General features: G+C 41.1%; 1 protein-coding gene across 3 annotated transcripts in view; it reads left to right on the top strand.

Annotated features, from left to right (window-relative positions):
* The window catches only part of med13a (mediator complex subunit 13a), a 122,203-nt gene that overhangs the window by 30,781 nt on the left and 72,655 nt on the right, over positions 1-18,767 (top strand). For all 3 annotated transcript variants that reach the window (XM_051685983.1, XM_051685981.1, XM_051685984.1), the window contains one exon: positions 8,853-9,021. In XM_051685983.1, the coding sequence (XP_051541943.1) occupies positions 8,853-9,021 (169 nt within the window). The remainder of the gene's footprint in view (positions 1-8,852; positions 9,022-18,767) is intronic.

Here is an 18,767-nt window from a genome sequence, read left to right as displayed (position 1 = left end):
GCATTTCACACGTGACACGGCAAAGGGAAAACGGTGCATCCTGTGAAATGTTTTTTTGTCCGGCGGTGGCCTTTCAGTCTCCGCTGGGCATAGGTATCATTTATAATATCGTGGGTTATAAGATGAGTGTGGCAAGGAGGAGGGCGGGCCGGGCCGTGATGATGCACGCCCGGCCCCTAATCAGGCTAATCAAGCCGACGAGAGGGATATAGGCCGCCGAGGCAGCAGTTCGGGGGAGAGAGAGAGTTACAGGCAGCTGCCCTGTATGTGTTTATGTTGGTGTCTTTCTGTCCAATATAACAGGGTAAATGGGAAAGGAGGCGGCGAGAATCGGATGAAGCATCAAAGTAATATTTAATTAAACAAAAAGACGGCCCCACCCTCCTCCTTGCCACACACCTCCATCCTTCCCCCCTCCCCCCCCCTTTCCGGGGGGTGTGCCCTTCCGGCCCCAACTGCCAGCAGGTCTTCCCCGCCTTCTCGGACCTGGGAGAGAGACGAGGGGAGGGAAAAACAACACAAAAAAATAGAGAGGGAAAGGCCAACACGGAGCGACAGCAGAGGACAGAGAGAAAAAAAAACTTACACGCCAGTTCTCTGATACGCCATAGCCTGGTCCTCGGTCACCCCTCCACCCTCTAGTGGATGACAGCCGCTCCTTCCCGGGTGGATCGGAGGCAGTCCTCCGGCCCCTGGCGGACGGAACACCCCGCTGCGTTTTGGTGGATGGTAGGGGTCTCCTTAGCCCCTGGCAGCGGTTCTTCCGTTCCAGGCGGTCGGCAGTAAGCCCCTCCCCGCTCGAGGACGGCGGTCTTCTCTTTGACCCCGCTGCGTTTTAGCGGCCGGTAGGGGGCTCCTTTGCCCCTGGCAGCAGCCCTCCTCCCCTCGCGGTCGGCGGTCGTTCCTGCGCTTTCAGGCAGCCGGGCTCCTCCATACCCCCGCTGATGGCTGTGGCTGCTCCTTTGGGGTGAATGGTAGTGGCGAGGACTCTACTACGGCGCAATAATAATTGAGAGCGAGGGCCACTAATCGCGACCACGAGGAGGTTACCACATGTGACTCTACCGTCCCTAGCAACTGGGCCAATTTGGTTGCTTAGGAGACCTGGCTGGAGTCACTCAGCATACCCTAGGTTCGAACTCGTGACTCCAGGGGTGGTAGCCAACGTCAATACTCGCTGAGCTACCCAGGCCCCCTTTTTTGTGTTTCTTTATCAATTAACCAACCTACAGTAGTTTATTTTTTTTTTCAGCAAAAACTAGGCAACAGTAATGGTACAACCAACAATGGTTACCAACAAGGAAATTAAGTTAACAGTGACAGTGAGCAGAAAGCTTCCATTTAACCAGTTACGACAGAGCTCCTGATAAAAAGTTGATGATCGGTGTCAGCTGACAAGAAAATCGGTAATTGATATTAATTGGAGATGCTGATCGGAGCATCCCTAATAGTTGGCTTATTAAGCATATTTGGTGTAAGATTGTGCATGTAAACAAGTTCAGTGTTGCATTTCAGCCCACTGAAACGAATTGCAGTTAAGAACGATGCGAATATGATGTGAATATGAAAGCTTGAGTTTATGGTGTTTCACACGTGGCAGGGCAAAGGCAAAATGGTGCGTCCTGTGAAATGTTTTTTTTGTCCGCGGCGTTGGCCTTTCAGTCTCCGCTGGGCATAGGTATCATTATAATATTGTGGGTTATAAGATGAGGTATGATTCAAACATCTTTATTAAATAATTATGGTATTACCAACAAGGAAAATAAGTTAACAGTGACAGTGAGCAGAAAGTTTGCATTTAACCAGTTACGACAGAGCTCCTGATTAAAAAGTTGATGAACGGTATCAGCGGATCAGCTGAGAAGAAAATCGGTAATTGGTATTAGCTGTAGAGATGCTGATCGGAGCATCCCTAATTGTTGGCTTATTAAGCATAATTGGTGTAAGATTGTGCATGTAAACAAGCTCAGTGTTGCATTTCAGCCCATTGAAATGAATTGTAATTCCAGTTGATGCTGCTGGTGTAAATGTACCTTTTAATGTGTGCAAGTCTTAGTTGTAGAAGTAAGCCAAGTACAAAGAGAGCCTATCAGTTTCATTAATTACATAACGCACTCGGAGCATCACCCACCAGTGCACAGAAAAAAGTTGTAATGAACACATTTTATTTGGTATTTGTTTGGATGTCTCATTAGGCGGGACTCTTAGGCACACTGGTGGTGTGCTGATGGCTTGACTGGAACAGTTTGTCAGACACATGAGCCATGCATTTTAGAGCAATAATCTTCTTTTGGCAATCTGTGTGTAGTGTGAACCCTCTGGCCTCAGAGCTGAGCCGCTCTGAGAAATGGTTCTTTGAAAACATGTTGGATCCCATCTACAGAAAGAGAACAGAGTGTGCTGGAGGAGCTGGTGTCTGCTGTTGCCTTACTCTGACATCACTGAGTGTCTGAAGACTGTGGGGCGGTTATGAGAATGAGATCATCTAAGGAAAGCCATTTGTAAACCCTTGGCTTGCTTTGACCTTTGACCCAGATCTGGAGTGCTCTGCCTCCAACAGGAAATGACGTCAGCTATGAAAGGAAATAATACAAGTTCCTTGGCTTCATAAGGTGCGTTGTTGTCGCTCTCAATTTCCCAGAGCCTTCTGGCTTTTCCGCAACACTTCCTGAGATTTAAACAGACCTCAGATACCATAATAGTCAAGCAACATTATCAGACAATCACACATTGCGCCAGATGCCTACCAGAAAACAGCAAGGGTCTTGTACAGATGCGTTCTGTTAAGTGTTAAAAAGACATTTCTGGGTCACCTGAAATTGGTGTTATTTTATTTGTTTTATTGAATGGGAAAGATCTAGGTTTATTTACACTGCTGGAGGTTTGCTGTTCGGCATAACATGCAAAGCTGCTCTTTGTTCTTCTCACCACGTGTGTGTTCGGAATATTTTTTTCCCCCTGTTAATCTTGTTGTGCTGTTTGACAGGTTAAGGGCTTTGTTGCAAGACCAAGTGTTATTTCTGTAATGCAGGCTTTTATTCATTTCTGTCAAAATGTGCAATTTCCCTTGTCAATAATATTGACAAAAGTATTATGCATAAAAGTAGCTTGTGTTTGGCTTAAAAGTAAGACCTGCAGACATGTGAAATCAATCAATGATTATCTATCCTCCTCACTTTGTAGCTTTAAACCTGTTCATGGTGGTTTTGGACAGTGTCTACAAGAAGCATTTTCAAACAGTATTGTTTGCTGCTTGTGTTGTGTCTGTGCTGCTGTAACTCTTGTGTGGTCAGGGTCCACCCTGTTCCAGTGATGCATTGGCTTTTGCATTTAATTCCCACAACCAGAGCCCAGGGGGAACCTTGCCTTCTCCTTCCATTATGTCTGTGCATCCTTTTCCTTTACGTTTCTCTCTTTCTCTTTCTTCATCTCCTGTCATCTTAGGAAATAGTCATTAAATAGTAATTGAAGCTCTCCAGTCCTTGTAAGGCTTTGCACTCAAATTCAGAGAAAAGCACGAGAACAAACGAGAGGAAGAAAGAAAAAGCCAAGGGCACACCAAGAAGAGAAAGGGATGGAGGTGCATATGGAGAGAGAGAGAGGAAGACCGATTACGGCAGAAGTTGAAGATGAGGCACAGAGAAATAAAGAAAGATGGAGATGGAGGGAAGAGAGAACATATGCAGAAAGAAAGAACAGAGGCTCCTGTATGGCAGCAGCTCTGGCTCAATCCCTTGGGGCCAATGGTTGAGCAGACATTAATCTCTCTGTTTAATGACCCTACAGCTGATCTAATGACTCCTGCATATGAACCTGTGGCTGTAGGGAGTAGCTCTACTCCACCCCTCTCTCTGCCCTGCTATTATGAGCCTGTATGTCTTTGGGAAGATAATATGGCGTTAGCTGCTGGTATATTTCAATGAATAATACAGTGAATTACTCTCGAAAAGATCAGTGTGCACTGCCTGCTCTGGTCTTCTGGTCAGGCTAGGGGTGTAGACTTAATATACAATATAAACGTAATATTTTGGCCACTTTGTTAGGAACACCTGTTCACCTACTTATTAATGTGATTATCTAATCAGCCAATCGTGTGGCAGCAGTGCAATGCATAAAATCATAGAGATTAGGGTCAAGAGCTTCAATTAATGTTCACAATAACCATCAGAATGGGGAAAAAATGTGATCTCAGTGAATTCGACCATGGCATGATTGTTGGTGCCAGACGGGCTGGAAAAACAGCCTGGTCTGATGAATCTCGATTTCTGCTAAAGCACACAGATGTTAGTGTCAGAATTTGGCGCAGACAGCATGACTCTGGACCCAACCTGCGTCGTGTCAACAGTCTAGGCTGGTGGCTGTGGTGTAATGGTGTGGGGAATGTTTTCTTGGCACACTTTGGGCCTTTTAATACCAATCAATCATTGCTTGAATGTGAAAAATCAGTTGTGGTGCTTAAGCAGAAGCAGGTGTTCCCCATATGCATTAAGCCATCAGTCCACGTTATATCTACGTACATAAAAATAAAAAATCTTGTTTAATAGCGTATATTTTGGTAAAGAAATGCAGTACCTGTGATCCTGAAAGGAAACAATCCATTAATCCAGTGGTTCTCAATATTCTTGCTCATGCCCCCCACTGAAAATAAAAAATTTGTAACTTTAAAAATCAGAATTCTGATATAATTTGAATAAAATCTGAATTTTTGGCCTACATTGTTATTATTTTCTTTATAATTCCTGTTACGTAAATAGTTCGTAATGAACTAAAATGTTTGCTTATTCTCATTTTTGTGTGCACATTAATTTTTTGTTGTGCACTTTTGTGCAGTTTTTTTTTTTAAACCACTTGGTATTTTAGATGTCTTTAGTAAAACTTTTTTCAAATTGGATTTTGGACTTCAAGCCTGATTCTTTCTGAATCTGAATTGGTCTGGTTTATGGATGCACTTAAATTTTTTGGATCATACTTATTAAATAAACGCACCAAATAACTACTTGTGATTATACATTGGCGCGGGACCTCCTTGTGTTTGTTTTTTTGGATACATAAAACATTTTAACAAGGTTCATCTGACACCACATAAGAAGAAAATGGAGGAAAAGAAATCATGCCCCATTCCATTCTTCGGTTTCACATATCCTCCATGAGCGGGGCGTGAGTGAGGCGTGATCAGGGCATTTTCGTTTCGCCGCCCATGTTAACAGATTACATCCTTCACATTGCAAGCGTGAAAACCGAGGTGATGCGTCCCAGACGTGGCAGTGAGTGAATAGTTTCGGCATGAGCCTATTTTTGCCACGCAGCTCACGCTGGACTCAGCGGCTCTGGGTGTAGCACAAAACTAATATAATCAGGAGATTATAGAAAAGACACAAAATCAAATAAACAATATTTAAACTGAACGTACTGTAAACTAAAATGTATAGGTCTGCAAACAAACAAAATAAGTAAAAAAATAAACTGCAGGACTTTTGCCTGTGTTGTATATTTACAGAGACAGTTTAGAAGAGACTGGTACTAAAATGAAGGGGAGAAATTGGAATGCCTGCCTTACAGGTAAGAGAAACAATCAAGGCTATATAGTCTATATAAGGTCTCACAGCTGAAAATGCATATCAGAGCAAAAACCAAGCCATGAGGTCAAAGGAACTGCCTGCAGAGCTCAGAGACAGGAGTGTATCGAGGCACAGATCTGGGGAAGGCTACAAAAAATTTCGGCTGCATTTAAGGTTCCCAAGAGCACATTAGCCTCCATAATTCTTAAATGGAAGAAGTTTGGAAAAACCAGGACTCTTCTTAGAGCTGACCGCCCGGCCAAACTGAGCAATTGGGGGAGAAAGGCCTTGGTAAGAGAGGTGACCAAGAACCTGATGGTCACACTAGTTGAGCTTCAGAGATCATGTGTGGAGATGGGAGAAACTTGCTGAAGGACAACCATCACTGCAACACTCCACCGATCTGGGCTTTATGGCAGAGTGGCCAGACGGAAGCCTCTCCTCAGTGCAAGACGCATGAAAGCCCTCTTAGAATTTCCAAAAATCACCGAAACAAGATTCTCTGGTCTGATTAAACGAAGATTGAACTGTTTGACCTCAATTCCAAACGTCATGTCTGGAGGAAACCAGGCACCGCTCATCACCTGTGCAAAACCATCCCAATGGTGAAGCATGATGGTGGTAGCATCATGTTGTGGGGGTGTTTTTCAGCGGCAGAGACTGGGGAACTGGTCAGTGTTGAAGGAAAGCTGAACGCAGCAAAATACAGAGATATCCTGAATGAAAACCTGGTCCAGAGCATTCAGGACCTCAGACTGGGCCAAAGATTCACCTTCAAACAGGACAATGACCCTAAGCACACAGCCAAGACAATGTAAGAGTGGTTTAGGTACAACTCTGTGAATGTCCTTGAGTGGCCCAACCAGAGCCCGGACTTGAACCCAATTGAACATCTCTGGAGAGACCTGAAAATGGCTGTCCACAGACGGTCCCCATCCAACCTGACAGAGCTTGAGAGGATCTGCAGTGAAGAGTGGCAGAAAATCCCCAAATCCAGGTGTGCAAAGCTTGTCGCATCATACCCCAAAAAAAAACTTGAGGCTCAAATCACTGCCAAAGGTGCTTCAACTAAGTACTGAGTTTAGGGTCTGAACTTACGTCAGCGTGATATTTCAGTTTTTTTCTGTTTAATAAATTTGCAAAGTTATCAAAAATCTGTTTTTTGCTTTGTCATTATTGGGTATGGAGTGCAGATTGATGTGAGAAAAAAATAATAAAATAATTTAAAGCATTTTAACATAAGGCTGCAACATAACAAAATGTGAAAATATGAAAGGGTCTGAATACTTTCTGAATGCACTGTATATCTAAATATTTTTCAGAAAAATAAAAATATATTGTTTCTGTAGTCATAGTCAGCAACTTTTAAATCAATGTATTTCTGTTTTACCATTGTTTTTAATTTGATTATATCATTCGCAATGAATGGGAAAAATATTTCCAGAACCAAGACAACTGAAAAAGTGGCGGGCACTGTCGCGCACTAGAAGGAAAAACAATTACGCATGCAGAAGGGTGTGGGATGTGTAGAATATTCTGCATGATAGGGGCATGAATTCTGTGGAAATCTGCAGGGCTTTCCGCAGAACGTTGTGGGTGCTGATTCCGTGTGGGCGTACTTGTGACGTATCTGTAAATAATACTTTCTGACCAGAGATTGTGACTGTTAAACCAAACAACTCTCTCATGTTATGAGTAAATCCGTCACTGGAGAGTCACCCTGGTGTGAATGGTTAGGAAGATCTTTTTGAAAAATGAAAGTTTCTTTTTACATGCAAATTTGCATGCAAATGGTCCCATGGATTTGTGTTGTCACCTAAACTAAATGTGCATCTGGTTCAGGACACTGATTTGTTTCAGACGACTTCAGTGTCAGGGAATCCTATCTGTGCTGTTTGTTACCATTCCATCAAGTGGATTTGCTCTGTATCCATCTGCAGACCGGCGGGTGGGCGTGGGTGGGTAGTGTAATGCGTGCAGCCCCTAGGTGCTCGTGGGAGCAGTGCTGCACAGAGACATGTTTGAAAGAAGCTTAAGAGCTGCCAGGTTTAAGCAGTGACTCCTAATGAGATTACTGAAGCATGGCGGCCACAGCCGACTGGGATCCAGAAACAAACCATCCCTTGGATTCATGGCCCTGTTGGACACTGTACCTTTAGAAACTAACCAATGCAAAACGATATGTTGTTGCGCTAGAATCAGACCATCAGACTGAACTAATTAAAGCACTCAGTAATTTTTTTCCTCACATGAGATGAAAACTCCTGTATGACCAGCTGAATACTACTTGCTTAATCTCAGTAACCAACCTGCTATTTGATACTTTCGCTGACTATGAATAGTGAATTTCTGCAATTGCATCTGAAACTGAAAACTATTGCATTTGAATGATGCTGCATACACACAAAATTACTCAATGCCCCTTTAAGACATTAGTCAATTAAAAATGAGAACTACAGTTCTCATTGCTTTAAAAGATCTTCAAATTTTTTTTAAACTCAGCAGGAGAGGTGGTCTCTTTCAATGCAATTAATGTCCCTAGTTTTTAATTGATTTAAATTCAGCATCAGCTCTGGAATTTTTTTTCTTATTTGAGTGCTCGGGTTCTGCAAAATATATTTATATATGTTTTATTTTTTTTAATTTTTTTTTTTAAGTGAAATTGTTGAATGCACTTGCTAAGTGTACATGCCTGACAGCAGATTATTTAGACTTAAGACTGGCATGCTCAGAAAGGAGAGGAACTGCTGGAAAACAAGCATTTTATGTAACACAAGTATTAATCCTTATCGTCTTTATGTGTGTTTATTAATGGGATATTTCTCCCAAAAATAATTATGTTATTTACTCACCCTCATGTTGTTCCAAAATCATAATGAAAGTGCAAAGTGACTGAGAATCTCAGTTTGTGTTCCACAGAAGGAAAGTTATATGTGTTTGGAACACATGAGGGTGAGTAAATAATGACAGTATGTCATTTTTGGGTGAACTTTCCCTTTAATTAGTGAATTTCAATACGTCAGTTAAAGAAAGAAATGTGACTAGAACTCCAAAAATAAGCTAGTATAGTAGTGTAAATATTCTGTGTCAAATAGTCCTGGCATTGGAGAAAAATCATGTTAATGTTTTGGTCTGTATCTTTGTAAAAATGACATTTATTTTTCTTATGTTTTACTCTCATTGCAGCTTTGCTAAATTGATTGTAAATTGCTTTACCTTACGTATGCCACATCATTCAAGTATAAACACCAGCGGGTTGGTGACTAGGTCTCTGTGTTTGTCCTCTCTCCTCAGGCGAGGACGATGGTGTGTGGGAAAATGGTCTGTCTTACGAATGTCGTACTCTTCTATTCAAAGCCATTCACAACCTGCTGGAGCGCTGTCTCATGAACCGTAGTTTCGTACGCATCGGCAAATGGTTCGTCAAACCCTACGAAAAGGACGAGAAACCCATAAACAAGAGGTAAGACGAATACTATATTTGCTCTTTTTATCTGTTTTCAAAACAGACCTCCAAATCTTCTAAATGTTCTCACATTTGTGAGTGTTGGTGCAGTTGTTTATGTTAAAGACAACATGAAACAGCATTCACAATGTATTAAATTGTGTTTTTTAAACAAAATACTGTTGAACTGCACCTGATTCTGTGGTCTGGGGTTAAATTGAATAGTGATAGTTGGGTTATGATATGCACTCACTGAGCGCTTTATTAGGTACACCTGTACACCTACTTATTCATGCGATTATCTAATCAGCTAATTATCTAATTACTGTGGCAGCAGTGCAGTGCATAAAATCATGCAGATACGGGTCAAGAGCTTCAGTTAATGTTCACATTAACCATCAGAATGGGGAAAAAATGTGATGTCAATGATTTAGACCGTGGCATGATTGTTGGTGCCAGACGGACTAGTTTGAGTATTTCTGTAACTGTTGATCTCCTGGGGCCAGTTACACCAGCTATTCGTACGTTACAGCTTAGCCTTGTGACGTAAATGGGCACTAAGTCACAATTTACGCTGCTAAATATTTGAGCGTTGCACCATTAAATTTAGATGGGACGTAACCCTACATATAAACTTAATATTTACAGAAGCCTTTGACCAGGAGTAACGGATGGAATAAAAAAGCAGACTCATTCAACATATACGAAATATATAAGATATTAAAATGAATAAATGTCTATTTTTATATAATATAATATAAATATTGTTATTTACATAGTCTAAATATACCATAAATGAAATCTTGTTTTATTACGTATCATATTTTAATGGGGATATAATTTATTACAGCTGACAGTTACGTGAGCAAACAAGGTTTGAACATCAACCGTAATGAGATAAAACTGAAATGCACGGCTTTTTAACACTTTTGTGTACAAATTTGAAGGCTGCTTATTGGATAAATACAGGTAAACGTCATATTATGTGTCTATGCATTACTTTACGGAGAGCTAACAACCTACTAGTTAAGTCTTGCCTTAAGAACAGGTGGTGCAATTAAATTAAGCTCTGACTTAGTTACAAACTAACTAGTAGTTGCTAAACCCTTAGTGTGAACTTTACGTCCCAACTTACGCGAGAACTTAAGCACAGCTGGTGCAACTGGGGTTTACGCAGAATGGTGCCAAAAACAAAAAAATATCCAGTGAGTGGCAGTTCTGCGGATGGAAACGCCTTGTTGATGAGAGAGGTCAATGGAGAATGGCCAGACTGGTTCGAGCTGACAAAGGCTACGGTAACTCGGATAACCACTCTGTACAATTGTAGTGAGCAAGAATATAATCTCAGAATGCACAACACGCCGAACCTTGAGGCGGATGGGCTACAACAGCAGAAGACCACATCGGGCACTTTTTAGGACCATAGTGTTCCTAATAAAGTGTTAAGTGAGTGTAATTAATAAATAGAGAGGCTTTTCTGTCACCAGAAAAGTTATTTCAGAGGTATAGAAAGTTATTGCATTCAATGAAAGCTTATGAAAACATTTTTCTTTTGAATAGTATACACCGACAAATCATGCAAAGTAAGAACAAGATCATATCATGTTGTCTTTAAGAAATTGTGCACAGCTTAATTTTTGATTACAGCTTTGATGAGGTAATGTTAATAAATCACTTAGCTTGCTCTGTGGGCTACCATGTTTTCAATTGACATCCTCCAGTGTGGCCTTACATTGCAATTCTGCTTGTTTAGAAAGCTCGGGTTTCTAGACAGTGTAAGGTCATGTGAATCTAGACCAGGTGGCTTCAAATCAACCACACTGACACCAGTACCTGAATATCAGTGTTGTCAAACCAGATTCTCCATGAGAATTTGAATACAGACCCAAGTGCTTATCTATAGGCCACTGGTGGCAAAGTTTTCTTACTCTACAGTAGTATGCATTTTTAGTACAGTTTTGGTTGCAGGCGTGATCCTTTATTATTGGAAATCCAGGTTGTTCAGGTTTAAATTAAGATCTCAGGCTGCAGTATGCTTTGTTTGTGTGTATATTACCTTCTTACCATGTTCCTGCGGCCGTACTAGCACTCTGTCTCCAGCGCTGGATTTCTCCCTGTCAGCATCTGTGCTCTTTGATAAGAAACTGAGACGACGTGTGTAGAGGTGGGAAAAAAAGAGCAGCTCGGCTTTTCTCTGCCCTCTGCCACGGTTCTCTCCTCACAGCGTCATTTATTTGCTTGCTTCCCTTATCGTCCTCAAGGTCTTTTATACACTATTAGCACAGACAGACAGCTTGCAAACAGTTTGAAAATCAAACTGCCGTCTGCAAAGTTTTCAATGAATTACATTAACAGCAAAAAGCAGGCAATTGCAAAACAAGATATTTTTGAGGCATTCTGTTCTATACTAAAATGTAGGAGTCCTTGAATTTTGAAAGATCAGATGATGTTGGTGTTTATCAATTTGATATGGCTACAGCACATAATCTCTCATCTGATATCTGTGAAGGGTGTTACCAAGTGTGTGTATTTGGCTATAGTTTTGGGAAATTTGGGACAGATTTAGCTCGTCCTCAGAAGTGAGCTAAATCTGACAAACTTCTCTTTGGGGATATTTAGGGAAGTCCTCATTTGGAAAAATGAATCAAGCATAAAGCTAGTGTTGTTTTCCTTATAAGTTTTCTTATAGGATTAGGGTTAGTCTATTATATTTCTTATTGGCTGTATATAAAATGATAGAATTCTATGGTATGTCCTCATTAAGCTGTGTGTGTGTGTGTGTGTGTGTGTGTGTGTGTGTGTGTGTGTGTGTGTGTGTTTTGTAGCTTTGGCTGTCTGAAAATCACTGCAATGTGAGAACGGAACACAAGCGTTTCCTCCAACTCACCATGTTTCACTTGCACACTTTCCTTCCATCCATCTCTATCTCTCTCCCTCTTTCTATATATATTTATTTACTTTTGGAAAGTGGGCTTACATTTGACTTTTTTGTCACTTTTGGACCGTGCCTCCTGTATGAGCACCGTAGTTCAACACGCCTGGAACCCTTTGCATATGTTCGTGATCATTAATTATGAATTGCCTATGTATTTCTCACACATCCATTAGCTGTTTGAAGCCGAGGCATGGCAGAAATTTAGTGTGGATATTGTGATGGATCTGCCTCCTGTATATGTGAGACCCATGTGAGCATAATCTCTCCTTGTCGAGGCTGTCAGAATCCCTTTCCAGATCAGCATCCTCTTTTATTATCTGACCGCTGATATATGGTCAGCTTTTACATCAAAACACTTCATGGCTAAGATCGGCAAAATCAGATTCCAGATCATTGCTTAAACAACTAGAGTCTTTAAACATAGACCTTGGGGTGAAACATCTTTTAAGTGCAAGTGGTCATCTTGGATGAGTTTTCACTCCGTACATCCCTACGACGATTATATGAACTTAATCGGTGCTCATTGAGCCTTTTAAATAACAGGCTCAGTGGCGGAGAAGAGAAGAAAAGCGTGTAGTAATGTCTGGGTGGTGCATTAATGCCTGCTACACTGAATCCCACAGCTTGGTTCCTTCTCTCTTAGTGCCAAGTCCCTCAGTGATAGATTGTGTGTTTAAGTCTTAAGCATGTGTATTTTTTCGCCAAAGAGGTGTTTAATTTTGTCTCTGAAGAGCCATCGTAGCAGAACACACATGTGTTCCTTAGAGGATATCACCTGTTGCAGATATGGCTGTGGGTTCCAGCGTGCCATAGAAACTCTCCAGTGTGCCATAGAAACATCTCTGATTCCCATCTCGCAAGCTTTCATGAGGGCTTTTCTCACTTGAAAAGGTTAATCCTGGGTCATTCTAAACCCCAGGTAAACCGAGTCCTGGGTTATACTGCTTCATGTTTCACACTGTTCACTGTTTACCCTGGACTTCTAATTAATCCTATGTATTCATGTTCTCATGCTTCACACTGTACATTCATAAACCCCAGGTTAACATACTTATTTGCTGTCAATAACAATGATTGGATGGATCCAGCTCACGACGGACACGCAACTTGTCAATGGAGCTGGTCTTCTGTGGAAATGTTGCCAAGCAAATCAGCACTGTTTTTCTTTCGTCTTCTGAAATATGCCAGGAAAACATGGAATTCTGTCTCTTTATCACTTCAGTTATTGCGTTTGCCATCACTGTTTGACACTTTACTGGTTTCCCTCAAAAAGAGAACGAAAACAGCGCGTGAAAGTTTCAGCGACTGTACAAAGCCCATGAATATTATATGAGGTGAGTACTGAGGCATTATATGATTGGTTGTGTGTTGCTAAACAACTTTCTGAAACTTTCTAACACCGAATCGTTTCACACTGTATAGCTTTAGCACCGCAATGTGGGGTTAACCCTGCAAATGTGGTTTACCCGGGGTTAAACGTGGGGTTTAGAACGGTGATAACGCGGGGTTAAGCGCAGTGTGAAAAGCCCTATTCAGGAACAGAGAACTGGCAGGAACTGAATCGAAACGGATTGAGGACAACTTAATGCCTCTGAAATAGGACACGGCAACTTTACAGTGTCTCTCACCATGTCTGTTTCTCTTTTTATTAAAGATAACATGAAATCAAATTTGATTCGATTGGCTTTTTTAATAAATATCCCTGGTCTTATTTGGGGAATCAATTAAAGTAAGGTACAGGGCATATTTCATCCCAAACTTTTTTTTTTTTTTTTTGCATAATGGAACAAAGACTAGTTTTAAGAACATTACGGTTTCTTTTTTTTTTTTCTTTTTTTTTTCATTTTCATGTCAATTAAGCATGATTCCCTCTTTTTTTTTTTTTTTTTTTTTTTTTAAATCACTTTTAAAACCATAATTTGAATTTAGTACAACAAATACTGCCAAGATTTTACTTGTACAAATTAACCATGTGCTCATTAATATATTTTTAATGAGTGTTTTTTTTATTTTATTTTATTTTTTTTTAAATTAGTTTTAAACTGATAATTGTTAGGTGGGTGTGCTGAATTGTCATGAAATAATGCCACAATGCATAACAATTTAAAATATCCTAAACATACACTGCATTTTCTTCATGCAAAATGAAACCTTTTTTTCCCTTTTAGATTTAATGGTGAAATGTTACCTGGACATTTCTTGACAGCTTTCGTGAAATTTTCCTAATTGTGCTTGACTCATTAGTGCATTTTATTCTAAAGAAAATAACTGTTCACAGTCCAATCAATGCCAGATGGAGAAAATTAATTCCCACTCTACATTGTTTCCCACTTGGAAATAATCCACATTACGGAAGTTCAAATGCGCTGCAAATGCCGTTTCATGTTGTATTTAACCTCTGTGGACTGTTTAGCTAAGGTGTATTTAAGTAGTGGGGCCTTAACAGCAGCACACACACATCGCTTGTGTTCTCTTTCGAAGGATTACCTCTGTAAACCTGTCAGATTTCAGGCCCTCTGTTGTCCCCACCAGTGTTTTATCCTGACGCCCACCCCCTAGATCCTTCCTTACGGAAAACACAGGCATCCTCCGTAGCAGTGCTGGCTTCCTCTCTCTCTCTCTCCGCAGGTTTTTTAAGAATTCCAGCTCGTGAATAGACCCAAACCCTTCCTGTTCTATTCTGTACCATGTACAGAGTGTCTAGTGGTTTCTCTATAATTAGAGGAGCTGTGGGGAAGCTGCTCAGAAGCCAAGCTCCAAAGAATGCCAGAGAACTTGTTTTTATTTTATTTTATTAGATTTTGTTATTTGAAAGGTTAACACACTCAAGCCATATATAGAGCCATGTATTGTTTGTGGGTGTGTTTGTCGTAACTATGCTTAGTCCACTGGGCGATTTTCTCATTGGCTGGCTGTGCTGTCACATGGAGCTGCACTGTAACCAAACCCCAATGTGTTTTAGCTGCTTACATCATCCTACATACAGGTCAGAGCACTGATCTCTCTCTCTCTCTCTCTCTCTCATGTGGGTGTGAGCAGAAGATCTGTTACCATGGCTAATCCACAGATCCAATGTGTTCTTTTATGGGCAGTGTATTCACAGGGGAGCTGGGTGACGTGTGAGCTGGTGCAGAACATGATGCATTCCCTGTACGTCACTGCGCATTACTCAACATCTTTAGTACAGTAGTGTCGCAGTTATAGTGTAAATAGTATCAAAGATGCATTTTTAATCAGATGATTCAGTGTTGGTTTGTTTAGAGTGCTGTTAGTAGGGCAGTAAAGGATCAGACCAGACAGACTGCGGCTGCAGCGCTAAATATATCTATCCGGACACCTACCTGAGTGAAGCCACGCACATTTCTGTGCATCTGTACACACCCACCGAAATCTCATGTAATGAAATTATGCACTCACGGAGGCACAAAAGAATTTATCTGCAGAAATGCATGCACTATTACACATACGGTCGAATGCATGGTCTCCCTTGAAACGCACACCTATAATACTCTACAGTCTAGGATAGGGGTTTACATAAAACTGTCACAAACACATCCACACACTGGCAGGTGCAAGTCTTTCCAATGACACAATTTTGCAAAGAACAAAACAGCATGCAATTTATTATGTTTATATATAATATACTGAGTGTCTTTAGCTATACTTTTAACTCTATTTGTCCACCTCAGATCCTCTTGCAGCTTTGCTTCGGTGAATTGGGAGACCATTATTCAAAAATCTCTACAGATTCCTCATCCCTTAAGTGTTAATTTATTAAATATTTGGACTAATATGAGTATGCTTTTAGGTGTTAAAGTGTATTACTCTCTGTTTCAGGGCAGGGTATCAATAGCCGCTTCTCCACGATTGGGCCAGTGCAGGCCAGGGCTATCAGCTGGCCAGCTGGGGCCAATAGCCTCGGGCCACGAGACCAAAATCTATCTGGATTCCCACCATCGGGCCAATAGCCCCGCAGCGTTGCCCTAAAAAACACCCTTAATACACCACCCTGGTGCCAATGTCATACTATAAAATAAAAAAATAAAAAATTCCGAACCTGCACCGTTGTGCACTGGATACACAACCTGGAAAGTTTGGCGAAACTCCGCCTTTAATACTGACCCACCTCAATCCCCAGTTGGCCTTGTTTGGCCCAAGGGTAATCGGCGGGCCAAAGGCCATTGGCCGTTTGCCCCGAGAAAGCCCCGGAAGTGACAGTGGGAATGCAACTGGCACGCACTAGCATGCCCTCCTTTGGCCTGACAGTCAAAACACGGCTCATGTAGATTTCCTGATTTGATTCAGTGTTATGTTAAGGTATGCTGATTTCTCCCCAAAATCTGTGCAGAAATTGCAATAAAAAGTCTGTAGGTTGCATCTGGGCCTGGTCATAAGACACATTATTTTTGATTTACTACAGTATTGCTTGCAAGATGCAAGTGGAAGAACAGATCTAGTGAAAAATACAGATAGGATCTAATGCTCTCACACTTGCAACCCTGACATCCCCCACATTGAAATTTCATCTTTGTTCCCACGCTGAAAATTCAGTGGCATGTCTAGATTATCAAAGGTAACTATTCTTTTACCCTCTACTCTTAGACTGTTTCAGATAAACACACTCTGTAGTAAATCTGGACCAGGTGGGTCCAGAGCACCTCAGTAAATCTAGAACTCTTCCCAAACTATTACCACCACCTCATCCAGCTCCTCTCCACTGCCTTCCGAGCCCAGTTCCGTGAGACGGATGTGGGATGCCTGACATTCCAAAGCTCCCGCTCTCACTTCTCAATTCCTGTCCACCCGCCAGCTTCTCTCACACACTTTCACTGGCTGACACTATACACTGGTCACAGGTTTAAATAGTGAATGCCGAAATGTCAACTCTTTATCGCTTTTTCTCCACCCCTCCAATATTTATTGAGAAAGTAATGGTGGAATTGGCCACTTTAGAGGGAGAATCACAAATAAGATCACCATTAGCTTACATAAAAATGTAAACAAACAAAATTGACACCTGTTCTTGTATCCTTCTCTGATACAAGGTTAAAGCTGAAGTATGTAATTTCTGCACCACAAAATGGAATTGCAAAAATAAACTTTGTTTTCAAAACAGATTTCTGAATATGCCCCCCGTATGCCATTGGTCAGACAAAGAGGTTGTCCCACCCCAACTCACACCATTGCTTGAGTAACGTTGTTACTCGTGTCTAAGCTCAAAACAAACAGAGCAATTTTCATAGTGCCACAGAGACACAGTGCTTAAAGTTTTTGAGAGAATTAACCTATGAATGGCTTACTTATAGTCTGCATATTAAGCTGGGATAGGAGAATGTATTTTAACACAGAAAAATTGCAGCAGCTTTAATTTAGATGCCCATATGACTTACTTTTTTCCCGTGGGTCATAAAAGTATACGTTAGGCAAAATATAAAAGTGCATGGTGACTGAGGCTACCTGTCCCTAACATTCTGTCTACCATCTCCTTTTGTGTTCCATGGAAGAAAGTCATACAGGTTAGGAACAGACTTTTAATTTTGGGTGAACTATCCCTCTACCACAGTCTGATTATAAATTATTAGCCCAAATATAGTATCCAGGGAACACCTGTATTTAACACTTCTAAAAAATTTGTATTTGTTTTATTACAAATTTTGTATCAAAGACTAACACAATAAGACCTGTCAATGTGCAGTTATTATGATAATCTTTGTCAAGATTGAGATTCTCAGAGGCCTGAAGCAAATCACATTCTCTGTAGTTTGAACATTGCCTTTGTATTTAGTGAAAGCCTGTTACATAAGATCAATAAACATTTAATTAGCATAAGTGACTGTTGAATTACAAACGTTTTGTTTGTGAACCATCTCTCCGGGTTTGTTCAGCTGTTATGGCGAGGCGAATAGTAGAAGCGAGTGGAGCTGAATGTAAGTTGTCAAGCCTAAAGGGTTATTAAGTTCTATTACTGACTGGGAGCTTTTCGTTTAAAGGCCACGCTTTATGAATGAGAGAGAGAGGATGTCCTCTCTGTGGGTAAAGGCTTTGTTTGCAGGATCTTTGATGGATTCAGTAGACCGTGCATGTTTTTGTTTGTTAACTGCCGTTTCTCTGTGGTCGACTGCTTTAATCTGAAGGCAGTTCAGAGATTCTCAGTTCTCCATTTGTGGGAAACATGCTGCTGCTTAGTAATACACTTCAGTACGGTGGCTGATGTCTTGCAGGGGTTTGCTTTTAGTGTGTGTGTGTGTGTGTGTCTCTGTGTGTATAACGGCATGTTCCAGTGTTGATCACCTGATCTGGATACTGTTATTGGTCAGGTGATGGAAGCCTGAGACAGTCTGCCATGGGGTGTTTCTCATGGGTTGCAGGTCTGTCTGTTCGCAGACAGCAGGGGAAAAACAATGTATAGTATACAAAGAGTAAAATTGCATGGTTAGGATAGCAAAATAAATAGGCGTAACAACATTTAAAAGATATGAAAAAAGCGCTTCCCATTGTTTTTGTTGTTGTCATTAAAGCTGCACTATGGAAGATTTTTTTTGGGTTAAAATCACCGAAGAGTCAAAGTTACCAAATTGGTAAGAATACAAAAATTATTTGAATTTCGCGGCGTCGGGTCAGATTTGGTGCGAAGTCGCAGGCTAGGGTCATTCATCCTTGCGTCTTTACGGCATGTCCATGTACACAGAGAAGTAGTACCGGCTGTCGCGTGTTCCAGCTGGGGAAACTACGCTGTTCAGTCAGTCACACAGTTCAGGACGGCAGCAACAGTACAGCAGTCTGGATGGATCTGTTAACTGTTTGGTGAAGTTCTTTACTTGCTATAATG

Source organism: Myxocyprinus asiaticus, chromosome 43 (genome assembly GCF_019703515.2).
Source record: "Myxocyprinus asiaticus isolate MX2 ecotype Aquarium Trade chromosome 43, UBuf_Myxa_2, whole genome shotgun sequence".
Lineage (NCBI taxonomy): Eukaryota > Metazoa > Chordata > Actinopteri > Cypriniformes > Catostomidae > Myxocyprinus > Myxocyprinus asiaticus.
The sequence above is the reverse complement of the archived record's forward strand: the minus strand, read 5'-3'. Positions and strand labels throughout refer to the sequence as shown.